Raw genomic sequence first — 16,983 nt, 5'->3', positions numbered from 1 at the left:
AACTCCCATCCCCACCACGTCCGTCTCCGTCCCCCCGTCAATACCCATAACTAACACCCCGCCACTGAGTATATAGTACGCCGATCTCCCCCAAGCCGATCTCGAAACCGGGCCTATCCGCCAACACAGCTGTACTCCACTCACCGCCCACCCCACGACCTCCATCGTGACCACCGCGCACGAACACTGCGAGGTATGTGAGCGGGCTGTCACCCGGAGGGAGCGGAAACATGCCCAGATGCATTGCTGTCGGATGGTGGCGCTGGTGTTTATTGTTTTGTTTATTTGTTTGACGATTCTGGGGATTGTGCTGGCGAGGGCGGGGGCGGGGCATCATTAGGGGGGAACTTAGGCGTGTGTAGGGTTTTGGGTGGATGGTGGAGTTTGGGTTTATATTTGGGTTGGTATGTTTACGGTGTTTGCATATAGTATAATGTTGATGTGCTCTGCGCCCCTTTGAGCACGAGAAGGTCTATCGGTTATAGTTCATATCGCATGCAATTCACTTCCAAGGCTGAACTGTTCCTGGTAGCTCGAACACTAACGAAGGCCTCTGGTACAAAGCATCTGGACGATTCAAATCAAGTAATAGATGCCTTCCAACATTTTATATCGGTTGCATGCAGTCACAGTGAGATTTTTAACATCATTAGGGTCTGTGAGCATTACGATAATAGGTGAGTCTATATTCTTTCCGCATTGGCCATGACTATAGACCCTAAGCAATGGCATAATTAATTAACAAACCCCATAAACCATTCAAAGCATAAATAGTATCAGCAAGTTAATCAAGCGCTACATTCCGAACTGCACTCAGCACCCACCTCACCTCCTCCGCCACCAACTCCGGCTCCGTAATCTGAATATTATGCCCACTCCTCCTCGTAACCGAATACCTCCCCACAGACGACAAATTCAACAACTCTCTCTGAAACTCCTCCTCACACTCCTCCCACCTCTCCAAATACTCCCGAAACCTCCTCCTCTGCTCCTCCGTCCCATTCCCTCTCGCCACCCCCGCCTCATACAACAACTCATGATCCCTCTTCGAATTCCCTCTCAACACACTCACCGGCCTCCCCCCCAACACATTCCCCCCCGGCACCAACTGTCCCTTCCTCCCCAGCACCCCCCGACTGACCTGCAAAAACGGCAATTCTAGCCCCGCCTGCATTTTATACCCCTCCCTCCCTTCCTCAGCCATTAACTCCCCCCACTCCGCCTCACTCAGCGCATGATCCCCCGCTAACCGGACCACATCCATATACTCCACCCCCTCCGTCACAGCACCGATACTCTCATCCGGCCACCTCTCAAACATCATCCTCTCCTGCACCGCATCCACGAATACCATCCCGCAGATATCCCCCGCCGGGCGCGCGGCGAGGAATTCCCGCGCGAGGATCCCGCCCCACGAGTGGCCGATGACTAGGTACGGTGGGGGGAGGCATGCCACGGTGAGGAGCTGGTTCAGCTCGTCGATGATGGTGAGTGAGGAGGGGGGATTCGGGGAGGGGTCGCTTCGGCCGTACCCGGATCGTTCGTATAGGAGGATGGGGATGGTGGTGTCGAGGTGGCGGCAGACGGCGCTCCATTCGAGCGCGCTGCTGGTGATGCCGGTGAGGATTAGGGCCAGGGGAGTGCCAGGGTGGCGCGGTGGGCCGCGGAGGGCGTAGCTGAGGGTGTGGGTTTCTAGATGGGCGGTGTGGGTGAAGTGGTTCATTGTGGGGGGTGGAGAGAATCTGGGGAGGGAGGCTATGGTATGTGGTTTGATTGGATTTATATGGTCTAGAGTAGGGTTGTTAGTGCTGATGGGTGAGTCACTCGTTGTTGGCTAGTTGATGGTGCATGCCCTAGTTTGACACTAGGGTGATGGCGTGGATTGATGTGTCTTGATCGTTGGAGTGATAGGTACTCTGGGGAACATGCTTCTTGATGAAGTCGTGATAAAGGTATTTGCTCCGCTACCTTTGTTAGTTGTGATAGGTTGGGGAAATTGAGAAAACAGTAGTAGTACCATCTCTATGATTGGTCGGCAATATATACACACATACCCGGGAGGTGGACTACATATAGTCAATGTACTTTCTTCGAATCAAAAAGGTGCAGCCATTACCTTCCTGCGGATGCTCGCAACCGGAGCCTACCATCAACCACCAAGCAAACCAACCTAATCTGAATCAGAGGAGATGCTTGATGTCCTGATGGTGACATTACGCAAAAAGAAAAAGAATTGAGCTCCGATAGGGGGAATCGAACCCCCGGCTGCCGTGTGAGAGACGGCGATGTTAGCCACTACACCATATCGGATGTTGTATGGAAGACTGCATATTTTTAAACATCAAGTGGCTGCCACAAATCTTTTCCTGCTTGACCTGGCTGTGGGGACTGCATACGGTGTTGGGATGTCCACATCTACATGGGTGTACGTGCCTTCCTGATCCAAAGAGAGTAGCTTTTTCTTGGTCTCTCTCACGATTTCGAAATTTTCCTCATCATACTATGCACACGGGCGACTACAAGGTAGAAGCCTGGCCATGGATTTCATTCAACTACATCATCTGATTCCCTGGTACGATAGCAGACCATCTACGTTAGCTATCAAGATGAGTTGGGCTTTCCAGGACTCGTATACCCAGACGTGAGTGCCCAGCATGCTGGCCTGGCCTCCGCTGCCGGAGGGCTAGATTACGGGTATTCGACATAATTGGACCGAGTCAGCCATCACAGCCATGGTGAAAAATGAGTCATTGTCTCTACAGCGGTTAAACGACATGGCCATTCGCAATATCATCCCATACTACCAGCTCCATCTGGATAACGGAAAACAGCCAGCCACGGTGGGAGAAACTGACTATGTGGATGTCCGTGCGAACCATTCCCGACGGATCCGCGAGAATGGAGCCAAGTCGATTGTCCTGTTGAAGAATACTCGCTCTGCGTTGCCGCTTCGGAAACCTCGGATTATGGGCGTGTTTGGTGCCAATGCTGGTGCTGCCGTGGCCGGGCCGAATTACGCCTACAACCCCATCACTGGCTCTGGGCCAACGTACGACGGACATCTGGCCACTGGAACCGGATCCGGACAGGCCTCGTTCCCGTTGCTAGTGACACCGCTGGCTGCATTGGCCTTCCGGGCTCTCCAGGATGGAACCATGCTCCGCTGGATCCTGAACGACACGTACACGTCCACCGACACATCCGCTCTGGGTGCCGGGACGGGAGTGGTTCCGGGGTACGTTAACTACGCTCAAGTCTCCGACGTATGTCTGGTATTCATCAATGCCTTGGCCGGCGAAGGTGAAGATCGCACAGAACTCTACAACGACAACCAAGATGTGCAGGCGCAGCAGTGGGCTGTCAAGGGGGGTGAGGATGGGTTTAGCGTGGGGGCGAGTTCGAGGGATTTGAGGTTGTCCAAGACGGTTAGTATTCGGACGGAGTGAGTGGTTTGGTGCTGCAGGGTGGTATTAGAAAATGTCTGGATTTATTATCTTGAGCATAAGCGTTCGGCCCAATATGATCCCACTGAGTGCAGATCTTCACTAAACTGTTCAGCCGTTTCAATTATCCGCATGCCAGATCCTCGAAATAGGGACTAGCAATGTTTTCCACTCCAGCAGTGGGTGGGTAGAATTAGGCCTGAACCTTCGTCATTATTTCCCCCGCGTGTCTCAACAAGTATTCCCTAGGGAAATCATATGCTTGGAGATTTACGAGAACATAGAAAGCAAGAAGTACTTACTATCTCCAATAATCAAACCATGCCCTCAAAACCCTTTATCCTCACCATCGTCAAGCTCACACTAAACCGCCTGTAAAATTAATGGGGAGGTTTTGGAGGGGGTTATTCAGCGTGCGGTCTCCACTTGCCTTGCCTTCCGTCTATGTGGGAATTGATCGCTGATGGAATGAAAAGGGTACAATTCGGTGGCGATGAGATTATCGCGAGTAAGAAAGGGCGGGGAGTGCGACTACGTGTATGGCGGCGGGGGTTCGGGTTGTGGAGGCGGTGGTGAGTGCGTTGACTGGGGAGGAGGTAACGGAGGAGGCGTTTGTTTATGTACCGGGGATGGAGGGGGTGTAGAAGTGGCTACTGGCTTAGGACTTGGGGGTGGGTTATTTGCGGTTCGGGTGTTGCCGGTGGGGGAGTTGGTGGAGGGGGAGAAGAGGTTGTTGGGGGTGGCGACGGAGGAATTGAAGGTGAATATTGCGATGGAGCCTGACACGCCGCTAGGTATCGATATGAGTAGGTGTTGATGAAGGTCCTGTCAGTGTTGGCATTAGTATCGAGTTCCAAATATAGAACGCCAAGAAAGACATGATGCCCTAGTTGTTGACAATAAATATCCTTCGCTACCCGGGAGGTGCCAAGGATTGAGCGAGTGAGACTGCTGCTTGGCACCGTGAGAGCCGGGTGTGGATGGAGATCGACCGCGTTGAATTCCACGGCTGGGATCCGAAATATCTGATCTCCGCGGAGCGAGATCCCATGATATGGGAGGATCTGATATCAAGAACCGCTGTCCATGCCTACCTAATACCAACACGTGGTTTCCATAGGCAATAAGCTCAAGACGTGATAAAAGTGCAATAGGAAAGAAATGAAAAGATGACGAGAGCCTTTATGTTTAGAAACCTCGGAAGTTCGGCAGAGATTTCTTTATCGAAACATTCTTCTCTGACCCGTCAATCTGAGACCCTGATCTATGTATAGAACAGTCTTGGACCGGAGAACATCCGCTAGAGAAGAACGTTCCAACCACCAAGGCATGAATTCTATACTGCTCTAAGAGTGGAATTGTTGACCACTTCCAAGCATATTGTCATCCAGAATTTCCCAAATAGGACAATGACTCTACCTTGACCATGTTCATATCATAGTTGTCCACCGTATACACGCACTGCGGTGGAGTCACTCGATTACTAGAGTTCCTCTGAACAAGATCTTGGCATACATTGGTTGTGACTAATTGACCTACACTAGACCAATTTTGCTCTCCCTAGCACCATATGTGTGTCCATTTCTGTCAGTATCGGCACCAGCATTAGTATTAGTATTGCCGAAGTGAACCTGCTAGCCCTAGTTCTCATCGTCCGCCAGACCAGCCTTCCTATGCCGCATATAACTACCGCGATTCGTGGCCTGTGAGACAAGCACCATTGTTCGCAGCTAGAGGTGTTTAAATCGCCGGCCCTGGCCTCAGCCTAGGATGCATGATCATGATGCTGGTGACGTCTAGGGTGGTCCGAACCCTTGCACTCCTCGTGTGCATCTTCATCCTCGTCACTCTTTGGCAACTCCGGCTGAATCATTTTCAAAGCGTGTCGCCGTCTGCCCATGCCCATGGCTTGACTGCCGATATCGATTGGTCTCGTTTCGCCTATACGCAATATGTCACGAACACGGCCTACCTCTGCAATTCAGTCATGCTCTTCGAAACCCTACATCGTTTAGGCAGCAGAGCCGATCGCTTTATGATGTACCCAGCGGAATTTCCCACCAACGGTAACTCCGTCGAAGCGAAACTACTTCGCAAAGCCCGCGACGAGTATGGTGTGAAATTGATGCCGATTGAGGTCCAAAGTCGGAAGACTGCCGACTGTAAGTCATCGCCTAGAAATCAACGGGAACCTGCGGAATCGTTGGCTGAAAACCAGTAGCAACATGGGCACAGAGTTACACCAAGCTCCTAGCATTCAACCAAACGCAATACGACCGTGTTCTGAGTCTCGACTCGGACTCGACTATTCTGCAGGTAAGTACAGTCCTCTGAGTACTTACATATTGCTAAGATCCAGACTATGGATGAATTGTTCCTCCTGCCACCATGTCCCGTGGCCATTCCCCGGGCATATTGGCTCAATCCCAACGATCGGGTCATGAGCTCCCAGGTCATGCTTGTTCAGCCATCTGCCGTCGAATTCCGTCGCATCGAGCAAAGTATCGCCGCAGCGGGGTCGAAAGAGTATGACATGGAGATTGTAAACGCTTTATACCGAGATAACGCATTGATTCTCCCGCACCGTCCATATAACCTGTTGACAGGTGAATTTCGCTCGACAAACCATACAGCGTACCTCGGCAGTTTGATAGACCCATGGAATCCTGCCGAGACCTTGAAAGAGGCCAAGTTTGTACATTTTTCCGATTGGCCGGTTCCCAAGGTATGTTTAATCCATCATAAGTGTTCGACGCTAACAGGTTAGCCGTGGATACGAGCTTCGAAGACGGTGATTGCGGAAAATCAGCCCAAGTGTGAGATGGATCCTCAGACGGGCCGATCTGATGATTGTCGCGCTCGGGATGTTTGGCGCGGTTTGTATGAGGACTTTGCGAGGAGACGTCAGGTATTGCTCTTTCATCCTGGTTGGGTTTGGGCTAATGGGTCTAGGGTGTTTGCGGTATGACGGTCACCACGAATTGACTCGTCCGATCAGCCACTCCACCTATGACCTTATTTATAGTGGTATGAGGGTCCATTTGTAGGAGCTTTGTCGGGAAAGCAAACTAAAAGCAATATTTATACTTTTTCAATAACGACTCACGAACAACGATGTTGATAAGTCGCTTCTACCTGAGAGGCAGCTTACGCGCGACGTTCGATCTGACATATAACCGCAAACAGAATCTGAGCTCCTATACAATTCTGAATCTTGGTGCTCGAAGAAGATCCCTAAGATTGCTGTACCTGGATGATGCCTTGGCTATGATGTGGATTTTCTCAATTCAACACACTTCAACCTTAGCGGTAGCTACTTGCACCCATCCATCTAGTTAGTTAATATGATACACGGCGTGACGATCATGAATAATAGCAGTGGGCCTCGCAACTCTATTTCACCTACTATATCGTAATTGATATTGTTCTCCGCAGCTGCTAACAACCTCTGGTACTCCACAGGATAATGGTAGACTGGTAGTATATTTACAACTGTGGACTAACCGATCTACAATGATTATTGGCAGCATACCATAGTATGAAGAGCAGGACCTGATTGGAGGTACCTCTTATCTTGCCTTGACCCGAATCGGCCACCAGCATGGCAGCCCCCGCATGTGATCGCATCCCTTGCGTGCCAAGACCGGCTGTCATCTGATTGACCACCAGATCTTCCCGGCGCCAATCAGCTGATGCCCGACCGATTTATTTTTCCAAAGTGAAATCAGATTGGACGCCTTATACTATACAAAAGCTAATTTATATTTACATCTTACTCAGATTGGTTTTCTGTTGAGGTGCCTGCCAAGTGGAATTTTTACGAGGATACTATGATACTACGTGACACACTGATGACTCGAACCCACCGCCTGCAAATTTTTACACGTTTCCCGAAGGAAAAACGCCGCCGAGAGGGGCTGAAAGCGGAATACGGCAGAGTTTCCCGCCCACCTCCCATTGGTGGGACGGCCTCCACTATGGGATGATGTGCGCAATTGACCAATGGGAATGTCACCCCGAGGGACGCTGTTCGGGCGGGGGGTATTGTCTTTCGCAGCAGCAATCCCCCGCGGTAATGACCGCCGAAAATTCGAGGTCACGTCCAAGAAGTGCGAACCACATTATTCACCACTGCAATTCCAATTTTGATTCGATCATTCATGTGCTGCGCGCTCCCTTGCTTCGTCCCCCGTACACGCTCGAAACCGCTCCCGCTCAGGCTCAGCGCACCATGGAGTCTTCCCTTGGGAATCTAGAGGCCAATCGACCCGGCAGTGGCAGTCCGAAGCCTCTCCCCGGCAAGTTGAACGCGTGGGTGGATGGCAAGCTGCCCGAGGCCGTGGATGATGGCGACCAGCAGATCATCGAGGCCGGTGAAGCCAAGTACCACCGCCTCGGCTGGAAGGGTCTCACCATCATGCTGATTGTGGAGGCCATCGGTCTGGGGGCGCTATCCATTCCTTCCGCCTTTGCAGCCCTCGGCATGGTGGCCGGCGTGATCTGCTGCGTGGGCATCGGCTTGATTGCTATCTACACCTCGTACGTGATTGGACAGGTCAAGCTCGCCTTCCCGGCGGTCCGCGATTATGGCGATGCCGGGGCCTTGCTGATGGGCTCCTGGGGGCGCGAGCTCTTCACGGCCATGTTGATCCTGCAGCTGATTTTCCTCACGGGCTCCAATTGCTTGACTGGTACCATCGCCTTGCGTCATATCTCCGACAGTGGCATCTGCTCCGTCGTCTGGAGTGTGGTGTCCGCCATTATTCTCCTCTTGCTGTCGATTCCGTCTTCTTTTGCCGATATGGCGTGGCTGGGCTACTTGGATTTCGTGTCCATCGTGGCGGCCATTGGTATCACCATCATTGCTACCGGCGTTCGGGGGACCGATTCCCCGGGTGGTTTGGCCGCCGTGGACTGGTCGGCCTGGCCCCAGGGTGATCCGACCTTTTCGGATGGATTCATTGCCATTAGCAACATCGTCTTTGCGTATACCTTTGCCAGCTGTCTCTTTTCGTTCATGGATGAGATGCACACTCCGAAGGACTTTACCAAGTCGATCTGGTCGCTGGGGATTCTCCAGATCGTGATCTACACCATCACGGGCGCGACCATCTACGCCTTTGTTGGTATGGATGTCCAATCACCGGCCCTGCTGTCCGCCGGCAACCTCGTCAGCAAGATCGCGTTCGGCATCGCCCTCCCAGTGATTTTCATCTCCGGCGCCATCTGCACCATCGTGGCGGGTCGATTGATCCACGGCCGGATCTACGCCAACAGCGTGACGCGTTATATCAACACGCCGAAGGGATGGATTACCTGGTTGATTGTGATTACCGTGTTGACGATCATCTCGTGGGTCATCGCAGAGGCCATTCCTTTCTTTGACGATCTGCTGTCGATCACGTCGGCACTCTTCACCTCGGGGTTCTCGTTCTACCTTCCCCCTGTGCTCTGGTATGTCCTCATCCGCAAGGGCAAGTGGTATTCCCGGGAGAACCTCGTGACCAGCCTGGTGAACCTGTTTGTGTTCATCTTCGGTCTGGTGGTCCTGGTGGGTGGTCTTTATTCCAGTATCCAGGATATCGTAAGTACATGCATCCCAACCCCATCCCATACCCCATGGAATCCCACTAACCGGGATATACAGAAAAACAACTACGCCGACGGCGATGTCCACAGTCCATTCACCTGCGGTGACGTTGATTAAATTACTTGTTCTGCAATTACTTGTTTGCTTCTACGTAATGGTTCCGCTGTTTGCTTAATTCAGTGCTTTACGCCTGACATCATGTTATGAGGTTATATGAAGCAGGTGATGGGCCTGTATTGCTATTTGCTGTATATTAGCTGCCGATGGTACCTGTATATAATGAGGGGATGTCCGCATGAGCAGCCACCTGCCTGGCCTTGCTCCGACTCCGACTTCCTGTGGTTTTATCTGCTGCCGACCGTGATGAGGTGGAGTGCCACTCGGGCAGTGAGCAATTACACCATCTTATGATTCCTCCCTTTCTTTCTATTTTTGATGTCGGCAACAGCTAGGTTAATCTTCCGTCAAGTGAGATCATACTGACTGCTTGCAGATGTCGACCCTATTTTGAAGTCCTGCATATTTTCTCATACGCAACACCATCAATCCGCTCCGATTTGATTTTTTTTTTTTCATACTGCTGTATCTTCCAGATACCGTAGGTCTAAAGATCGGTGCCGCTGGAAGTCACACTCTGAGATCTCGCTTGACACTAGCCCAGCGCTTCAACATCAGGTGCATATCCTCGCCCTGGATATGCATTCTTCATACGGCCCAACCCAGACCACAGAACACATTGACGCGTATACTCTCAAACTGGCCATGCACTTCACTAGTAACTATATCTTCACCAAGCCTCCCCCTTCCCCACCCTCTCTCTCCCTCTCACACACCCCATACTCCCCCAACCACCACCGCCCTAAACCCAATACTCACACCTCCCAACCCATCCCGACCAACCGAAACCCTCCTCCGAGACAGGGGATTACTCCACATAACACGCCGTCCGCCCCAACGCCGTAATCGCACTAATACACTCATACCTCCCTCCCGCATTACACGCCGTCCCCGCCGTCCCATCCGCATTACTCACCCCGTCGGCGCGATGCGCGTTGCCGCAGATACTCGTGCAGTCGAGTTCGCCGATACTGGCGTCCTACCCCCACATATACCCACGTGCGTTAATTAGAATGATGTATCTTGATGAAAAGGAGGGGGAAAAGGAAGAGAGGGGTACCGAGTACACGCAACAATGACTCGCATCGGCGAATTCACATTGGCAGTAGGTGCAGGCGTGGGCGGTGAGGGCCACCAGGAGGAAGGTGAGGAGGGGGGTGAGGAGGAGGAGCATTTTGGTTGTTTCTTCTTCTTCGGTGATGTCTTCTGTCTTTGTCTTTGGTCTGAAGTATAATTGTTTCGAGAAAGGGAAACTGGGTCTGAGATGAGGGGGAGGATGAGTGTCGTGATGAGCATCCATGGGCTTTTTATATCTTATCTGGAGGATCGCCACCACTTTCCCCTGACATGTCATGCCATGTCATGTCATGTATTCGGGGTATCTTCACAGGATGGCTCAGGATCATATCTAGGATCAGTATACAGAGGATGCATGACCAAGTAGGAAATGTATACGAAATTCACGGTCCGGCATGGGCGATACTATAGAGGGAGCTTAAGATCGACGGAACCTTACTGAAACGGTTTGCAGCACTCTAAGTTACTTTAATTGGGGGGGCTTAGCGTGGTGGATTTGCCGAGGAATCTCCGGTCGTCTACATAGTACCGGAATCTGCCGGGGAAGGATCCAGCTGGGCTGTGATTAGGGGTTTGATTAGATAGGGAGCTGTGATCTAGCTCTGTGGGAATCATTGATAGAAACAAGAGCCTGATACTGACCCGGTACTATGGTGGGAGCATCAAGGGCATCATGGATTACAGCAGGTTCCTACCCCCTCCAACCAAGAAGCTTTCCTCGCACTCGCATTCATCCTGCCACAAGCATCGCTGACTCGTGTGCTCAGGTGAAACTGGTTGCCCGTGGTCCGTCGATCCTTCATCCTTCGCGTCAATAAGTAAGACACCCCGCTTTGCTCCCCTGCCCGAGCAATAAGCTTTACAATCGCACAGCTATAGGATGCAGCTCTTCTTCGGGCACTTGAGCGTGACGATGCTGCTATGTCCCCCTGAGGGTCCTATCTAAATTGTGTAAGATAACTATACGACTGCCTCGGGTATCAAGAATGCCGCATGCTCGGTGATTCACGCCGCCAATGGCTATTCCAGGACGGTGTCCCATATATATCGCTACGCTACATACTGCAGGAGAAGCCGGATGGTTTGCAGCGAATCGGCAGGCTCCCCCGCCAGCTCGTGGTTCACCGTGCCGTTGACCCCCCCGGGCCGCCCAGCACAAGGGCGTCCAGCCATCCAGGTCCGTTGCATTGACCCCTGGTCCCTCGAGATCCCGCAGAATACACTCGACGACCTGCACCCACCCGGAGAAAGCCGCCCAGTGCAGGGGCCGATTGGCGGCGGCCGCCGCCGCGAGGACGCTGCCATACCGTCCGAACCACCCGTTCACGTCGGCCCCGTGGGCAATCAGGTACCGGATGGTCTCGATCACGGCCTCGAGAGGGTGGCTCGACTGACAGACCGAATGCAAGGGAGTCCCGGGCTCGTCGACGTTCTGCTGGTCAATGTTGAACCGTTTCCGGTACTCCAGAAAGGGGTGAATGGTCGAATACAGCCGTTCCGGCGGGGGATCCTGCAGCTCCGCCCCGGCATCGGCCAACAGGCGCAGCATATCAGGGTTGCGGCCGGCCGCGGCATATGACCAGGCCCTCCATCCCTTCTGCCACTCGCCGTCCACCATGGCTTCAAGATCCGCGCCATGATGCAGAAGCAGTCGGGCCGCCAATAACCCTACCTGCTCCCGGCCCTACTACCATTCCAGCGGGGGACATGGCACCGCGATGGCGGTCCAAGTCTATCGCGTCTGCCCCAAAAGCGAGACTGCACATCATCAAGCTGGAAGATGCCACCAATGCCGCGACCAAGAAACGAGCCATCAAATCCCAAGAGTGCCGCCAAGGTAGGTCACAGCTCACCGATGATCTACCGAACATGCTGACCCCGACCAGGCAATCAACCACGCCATTGACAGCCAAGCCGATATCATCTCCATGTCCTGGAGTCCATCCATCATCCGGCTCGGAGGGCCCAAGCAAACCGGACAGATCATGGATCAGGTCGGGAGCCCCAACAATGTCGACTACACCTGCCCCGGAGATGGGGTGAGCACGGAGCGATGGGGACCCGGTGAGATCCGGGAGACACATTCGCTGACGGGCTCCTCGGTGGCGACGGCCCTTGCTGCCGGTCTGGCGGCCCTGATCCTCTATTGTGCTCAGGTCCGTCTTGCCCTCAGTGAGGGGGAGGAGCGCCCGACGGCCTCGGCTTCTCTGGGGAAGCTCCGAACGCCCGAGGGCATGCGAACAGCATTTGATACGATGCGCAATGAGGACAGATATCTCGCGGTTTGGAAAGCGTTTGGCAAGACGGACCCATTTAGCAGTTCCCGCGTTCGTGATGATGTTGTGAGGGTGGCGACGACACTGTCGCCGTAGTCAGGGCCTCGGGGGTTGATACTATTTCCACTGGAGGCGTGAGTTCTGTCTGGCTTCTTTCATCCGTTCTTTGGTTGGTTATGATAGCAGCTTGGTTTCGGTCCTCCTGTGCCATTTATCCTTTAGTCTGGCATCTGCGATGGACCATAAGCAGTGCGCACCAGTCAGTGGTCAATCATATTATGTTACTTACATAGCTAATATGCTACGCTTCTTGGTCTTTTGTTGTTGATCTAGACCAGGCACGCAAGTGCTGAATTCTGGATGCCATACCATTGAATATATATTATCGTCGATATTATTACCAAAGGAAATACCACTTCACTACGAAGCCATACCCCATCTCCACACTTCTCCCATCCACACAGCGTACAACCACCACAACCCTAACCCGCCCCCTCCACCTCCAAAGGCATCAGCTCACTCCACCTCCTCCTCCTCGGTACTCGTGGCCAAAAACACCCGCCCATTCCTCCCCTCCTTGCGCTCAAACTCCAACGACAAATTCGCCAAATGCCCCAATACCCGCCCGATCGCCTTATCCCCTTTGTCCTGCCGTCCGCGGCCCAAATTATCCAACCACGCAATCTTATTCAACACGTAATACACCAATGCGATCACGATCTCCACTCCAATACAGTACCCCCATAACCGCACCACGGTGACGATATCCGTCCAGCCATTGCTCGTCTCTTTGCTGATGTATTGATCGTACGGATCGGTGATCATGTCGCGGTTCGAGAACCAGCCGAAGAGACAGAAGATGGTGGCGAGGATGTCCACGCCTAGGATGGCGGCGACGAGGGGCAGGGAGGGCCAGGTGGAGCTGCCGCGGGTGACGAAGATGAGCCAGTTCTCTGTGAGGGCGACTTCCAGGAAGATGACTTCTTGGATGGAGCCCCAGTTTTGGATGATCCCGCCGTCCGGGAGGAAGAGGGTGGCGCGGATGATCCAGGTACCGATGGCGAGGAGCAGGCCGAGGATGATGCTGATGATCCAGATCTTGGGCATTTGCCACTGTACCGGGCGGAGTTCGTAGGAGGCGTTGTCGTAGGCGACGGCCACGGTGGCAACGTCGGCGAAGAGAGCCAGGAAGACGACGAGGTCGGTGCGGATGCTTTCGTTGAGGATAATCATTGTGGTCACGAGGTAGATTTCGAGGTGGAGGCACAGGGCGATCCGGTATTGGATGTAGGCTTTCATCCGGTGGAAGATTTGGCGGGCGACCTGTGGTTTTAGTTAGGTTGGTGGGAGTTGGGGGGAGGGGGAAGGTACCTTGATGGAATCGATGATGGTGGAGAGGCCAGGCTCCAAGAAGACAATGTCGGATGCGGATTGCGCGGCTTCAGAGGCGCCCTCGACGGCGATTCCGCAATCCGCCTTCTTCAATGAAGGCGCGTCGTTGACGCCGTCGCCTGTCATGGCGGTGAGATGGCCGCGATCCTGAAGCATTTCGACCACTTGGTATTTGTGCTCGGGGAACACTTCCGCGAAGCCATCGGCTTTCTCTACCAATTCGCCGGCCATGGCGCCACTGAGACCACCGCTGATGAGTTTCTCGGAGTTGTAGACCTTGGTGCCGAGTGCCAACATTTTACAGGTCTCTTTGGCAATAGCGATGGCATCGCCGGTCAGCATCTTAACCTTGATGCCGAGCTTCTGTGCTTCGGCGATGGTTTGTGCTGTATCGTCGCGAGGAGGATCAAACATGGGCAGCATTCCTAGTAAACTCCACTCTTCACCTTCCTTTTGAACGGCCACACCGAGGGATCGGAAGCCACGCTGTGCGAACTCGGTCGCTTTCTCTCTGTACATCTTCGCAGTGGATTCCGAGCAGTTGGTTAGAGCCAAGACTGCTTTCGGTGCTCCTTTGGTGCAGGTATACCGCTCGCCGTTGAGGGAGACATTCGCCACGATTCGTTTAGAAACCGGGTCAAATGGGGTAAAGTTTTCTGTCTTCCACCCTTGTTGAAGGATCTCTTTGGCTTTGGGGTACTGATTGACAGAGAGAACGGTCACCTTGTCGATCGGATCGAGGGAGCGGACATTATGGGATGAGGCGAGGGCAGCGACTGCAAACATCCAGTTGACATCGACCCCTTCCGCCACGAAAGGCTCCCGAATACTGAGGCGGTTGGCGGTTAGGGTTCCGGTTTTGTCAGAGCAGAGAATGTCCACGCCCTGTTGATGTTAGCACAACAACACCACGAGGAAGAGGTCAAGTCAAAGATTGGATATAGCTCCGTGACTCACAGCGAGCGACTCGATGGCGGTCAATTTCTGAACAATGGCCTTCTTGTTGGCAAGGTAAGCAGCCCCGACTGCTAGGGTGGTAGTTGTGACAACCGGCAAACCGACAGGGACTCCAATAATCAAAATGGACAGCGTATAGAAGAGCAGAGTCTGTTCACCCGGCGAGGCGATGGGAATGTTGCGAAAGAAGCCGCCAATCCACACAGCCAACAGCCAGGCCATGACAATCACCAACAGGGCCGTTCCAATGCTATCCATGACCTTTTGGAAATGGCCAGTATCCTTCGCGTTTTGCACCATGGATGCCGTGCGTCCCACGAAAGACTTTTTGCCGGTCGCCTGAACCACCGCATAAGCCTTGCCCCGTTTGCACCCCGTGGTGTAAAACACCTGGTCGCCGACGAACCGGTCCACGGCAAGGGACTCGCCGGTGATGGCGGAGTGATCGCAGGCCAGGATAGGATAGCCATTGTCTTCATCATCTTCATCCGAGCTGCCCTCGTCGCTGGACTTTTCGTCCGCTTTCTCATCCAGTTTCCCTTCGTCCCGCAGCTTCTGGTATTCGTTCCATCCGTTATCAGCATCCTCGTAATCGCAAATCACCTTGGCATCGGCGGGGACAGTTTGGCCTTCTTCGACAATGATCTAGATCATAGCATCAGCATCCGATTATCCATAGACATCACAGAAGTCAACTTACCACATCGCCTGGAACCAGTTCCCTCGCCAGGATGTCCATCTCCTCCCCATTCCGGACCACAGTACTGCGCATGGCAATATCGGCCTTTAAACTAGCAACCACATCCTCGGCCTGTTTCTCCTGATACCAGCCCACGGCCGCATTGAGACAGAGGATGCCGATAATGACCCCAAAATCAATCCAATCCTTCAATCCGGCGGCCAAGAGGATCGCAATCTCCATCACTAATTAATTAGCACACAACCTACTTTTCCTCTTCCCTCCCAACCAAGCAACAACCCCCAAAGAAAACAGGCTAACTCACCATACAAAATCGGCCCCTGAAAATACGACAACAGCCTGGCCACCGGATTCTCCTTCTGCGAACTCAACTCATTAAACCCAGCCGACCGTCTCCTCTCCTCCACATCCGTATCCGCCAACCCATGATGAATATCCGTTATCCGCCATTCCTCGGGAAACTCCCTCGAGGACCCAACATGCTTCCATCGAAACTTGCGCTTCTTCCACGGCGCGTACCAGATGCGACTTTCGCGGATCTCACCCTCCCCGGGATCGTTGGCGTCTTTTTCGCGGTAGGTGGACATGAACCGGACCAGGCGCGTGTATTCGTCGAGTTTGGCGTCATCGTGGTTGGAGCGGGTGGAGCGGGTGGAGAGACGGGAGGGACGGCGGGAGGAGGAGGAGGTGTGTTCGATGTCGGTGGGCATTTTGGATACCTCTTGATGATGAGTGTGAGCAGAGAGGGAAGAGGGATGGGGAGGGGGAGAGGGGGAGGGAGGATGGTGGATAGAGGGGAATGACAGGTGGACTGGATGAGGCTCGAACGTAGCAGACAGGAAATGGATGGTTTTGTATGTCCCTTTCATCACACCTATTGGCATCAAGCTCATCCTGCATTCTGCATCCTGCATCCTGTTTCTGGTCGGTCGGATATCGGCATCCTCGGAGATAGAAAAAGACTCATGACGTCGCAGGCTGGATGTTCAGAGTGTCGAGTCGTCGTGATGGTCAAGGTCTGGCTTACCCGATCGAGAGAGATTCGTGGACAGCGTCTAGAAGCTGCAGCTAGCTATCGGAAAGTAAAAGCAAGCTGCAGAGATGCTCCACCTCCAACTCGGTCATCGCGGTTGATGGATCAGATGAAGCTGGTCTGATGTAATGTGTAGGCGCAGCTCCGGCGATCGGTGCGGAGGGGAAAAGCTTGGTAGAGACGGACCCACGGACGGGGCTCAGGGGTTATCGCGTTATCGCCACAGGGACGGACCAGCTGTCTAGCAGGTTATCTCTTCTAAGATGCCACAATAACAATATTAGCTGGATTACTCCGTACAGTAACTCGTTATAATCCCGCACTTGCATGTGACTTGATGATCATTCTGAACTGTATCATTCCAAGTCTACCTGCGATTTCAGCGACTATAATCACCG

At 53.2% G+C, this 16,983-nt stretch overlaps 8 protein-coding genes and 1 non-coding gene across 9 annotated transcripts in view; 5 read left to right on the top strand and 4 right to left on the bottom strand.

Annotated features, from left to right (window-relative positions):
• The window catches only part of BO80DRAFT_462692 (uncharacterized protein), a gene marked incomplete at its 5' end in the record, with an annotated part of 700 nt that extends 183 nt beyond the window's left edge, over window positions 1-517 (top strand). Inside the window, one exon of the mRNA XM_025722532.1 lies at window positions 77-517. Coding sequence (XP_025577811.1) covers window positions 77-340 — 264 coding nt within the window. The 3' untranslated portion in view covers window positions 341-517. The remainder of the gene's footprint in view (window positions 1-76) is intronic.
• A 177-nt stretch (window positions 518-694) lies between these two features.
• On the bottom strand, window positions 695-1,741 carry BO80DRAFT_462691 (alpha/beta fold hydrolase). Its single transcript, XM_025722531.1, has one exon. The coding sequence runs from the start codon at window positions 1,721-1,723 to the stop codon at window positions 785-787; it is 939 nt and encodes a 312-aa protein (XP_025577810.1). The 5' UTR covers window positions 1,724-1,741; the 3' UTR covers window positions 695-784.
• A 497-nt stretch (window positions 1,742-2,238) lies between these two features.
• BO80DRAFT_t86 lies at window positions 2,239-2,310 on the bottom strand. The gene has a single exon. It is a non-coding gene; the product is annotated as a tRNA-Glu (tRNA).
• A 422-nt stretch (window positions 2,311-2,732) lies between these two features.
• BO80DRAFT_488476 (putative beta-glucosidase) lies at window positions 2,733-3,446 on the top strand (the record flags this gene model as incomplete). The annotated part of the gene is made up of 1 exon (XM_025723577.1): window positions 2,733-3,446. The coding sequence occupies one exon, from the start codon at window positions 2,733-2,735 to the stop codon at window positions 3,444-3,446; it is 714 nt and encodes a 237-aa protein (XP_025577809.1).
• A 1,780-nt stretch (window positions 3,447-5,226) lies between these two features.
• Window positions 5,227-6,545, top strand: BO80DRAFT_488465 (nucleotide-diphospho-sugar transferase; the record flags this gene model as incomplete). The annotated part of the gene is made up of 6 exons (XM_025723576.1): window positions 5,227-5,270; window positions 5,325-5,605; window positions 5,665-5,759; window positions 5,803-6,168; window positions 6,211-6,351; window positions 6,396-6,545. 6 exons carry the CDS (start codon window positions 5,227-5,229, stop codon window positions 6,426-6,428), a joined length of 960 nt encoding a protein of 319 aa, XP_025577808.1. The 3' UTR covers window positions 6,429-6,545.
• A 1,129-nt stretch (window positions 6,546-7,674) lies between these two features.
• BO80DRAFT_349651 (amino acid transporter) lies at window positions 7,675-9,150 on the top strand (the record flags this gene model as incomplete). Its single annotated transcript, XM_025715513.1, has 2 exons — window positions 7,675-9,027; window positions 9,091-9,150. The coding sequence occupies 2 exons, from the start codon at window positions 7,675-7,677 to the stop codon at window positions 9,148-9,150; spliced, it is 1,413 nt and encodes a 470-aa protein (XP_025577807.1).
• A 767-nt stretch (window positions 9,151-9,917) lies between these two features.
• BO80DRAFT_422934 (uncharacterized protein) lies at window positions 9,918-10,414 on the bottom strand. Its single transcript, XM_025718933.1, has 2 exons — window positions 10,211-10,414; window positions 9,918-10,129 (listed from the first exon to the last, which is right to left on the bottom strand). The coding sequence occupies exons 1-2, from the start codon at window positions 10,322-10,324 to the stop codon at window positions 9,959-9,961; spliced, it is 285 nt and encodes a 94-aa protein (XP_025577806.1). The 5' UTR covers window positions 10,325-10,414; the 3' UTR covers window positions 9,918-9,958.
• A 1,602-nt stretch (window positions 10,415-12,016) lies between these two features.
• BO80DRAFT_442603 (uncharacterized protein) lies at window positions 12,017-12,599 on the top strand (the record flags this gene model as incomplete). The annotated part of the gene is made up of 2 exons (XM_025721277.1): window positions 12,017-12,064; window positions 12,114-12,599. The coding sequence occupies 2 exons, from the start codon at window positions 12,017-12,019 to the stop codon at window positions 12,597-12,599; spliced, it is 534 nt and encodes a 177-aa protein (XP_025577805.1).
• Window positions 12,600-13,019: 420 nt separating this feature from the next.
• BO80DRAFT_442602 (plasma membrane H(+)ATPase) lies at window positions 13,020-16,262 on the bottom strand (the record flags this gene model as incomplete). The annotated part of the gene is made up of 5 exons (XM_025721276.1): window positions 13,020-13,826; window positions 13,875-14,780; window positions 14,853-15,497; window positions 15,553-15,776; window positions 15,857-16,262. The coding sequence occupies 5 exons, from the start codon at window positions 16,260-16,262 to the stop codon at window positions 13,020-13,022; spliced, it is 2,988 nt and encodes a 995-aa protein (XP_025577804.1).
• Between the last annotated feature and the right edge of the window lie 721 nt (window positions 16,263-16,983).

The sequence above is a fragment of the Aspergillus ibericus genome (assembly GCF_003184845.1).
Source record: "Aspergillus ibericus CBS 121593 unplaced genomic scaffold BO80scaffold_9, whole genome shotgun sequence".
NCBI classification, from domain to species: Eukaryota; Fungi; Ascomycota; class Eurotiomycetes; order Eurotiales; family Aspergillaceae; genus Aspergillus; species Aspergillus ibericus.
This window is presented reverse-complemented; position numbering and strand designations above follow the sequence as displayed.

Excerpts from the sequence above, each read along its gene's own strand:
- BO80DRAFT_422934 (XM_025718933.1), bottom strand. The coding sequence starts at position 10,324 with ATGCTCCTCCTCCTCACCCCCCTCCTCACCTTCCTCCTGGTGGCCCTC. Across the intron at positions 10,130-10,210 it reads GTCATTGTTGCGTGTACTCG|GACGCCAGTATCGGCGAACT; the intron begins GTACCCCTCTCT and ends ATGTGGGGGTAG.
- BO80DRAFT_462691 (XM_025722531.1), bottom strand. The coding sequence starts at position 1,723 with ATGAACCACTTCACCCACACCGCCCATCTAGAAACCCACACCCTCAGC.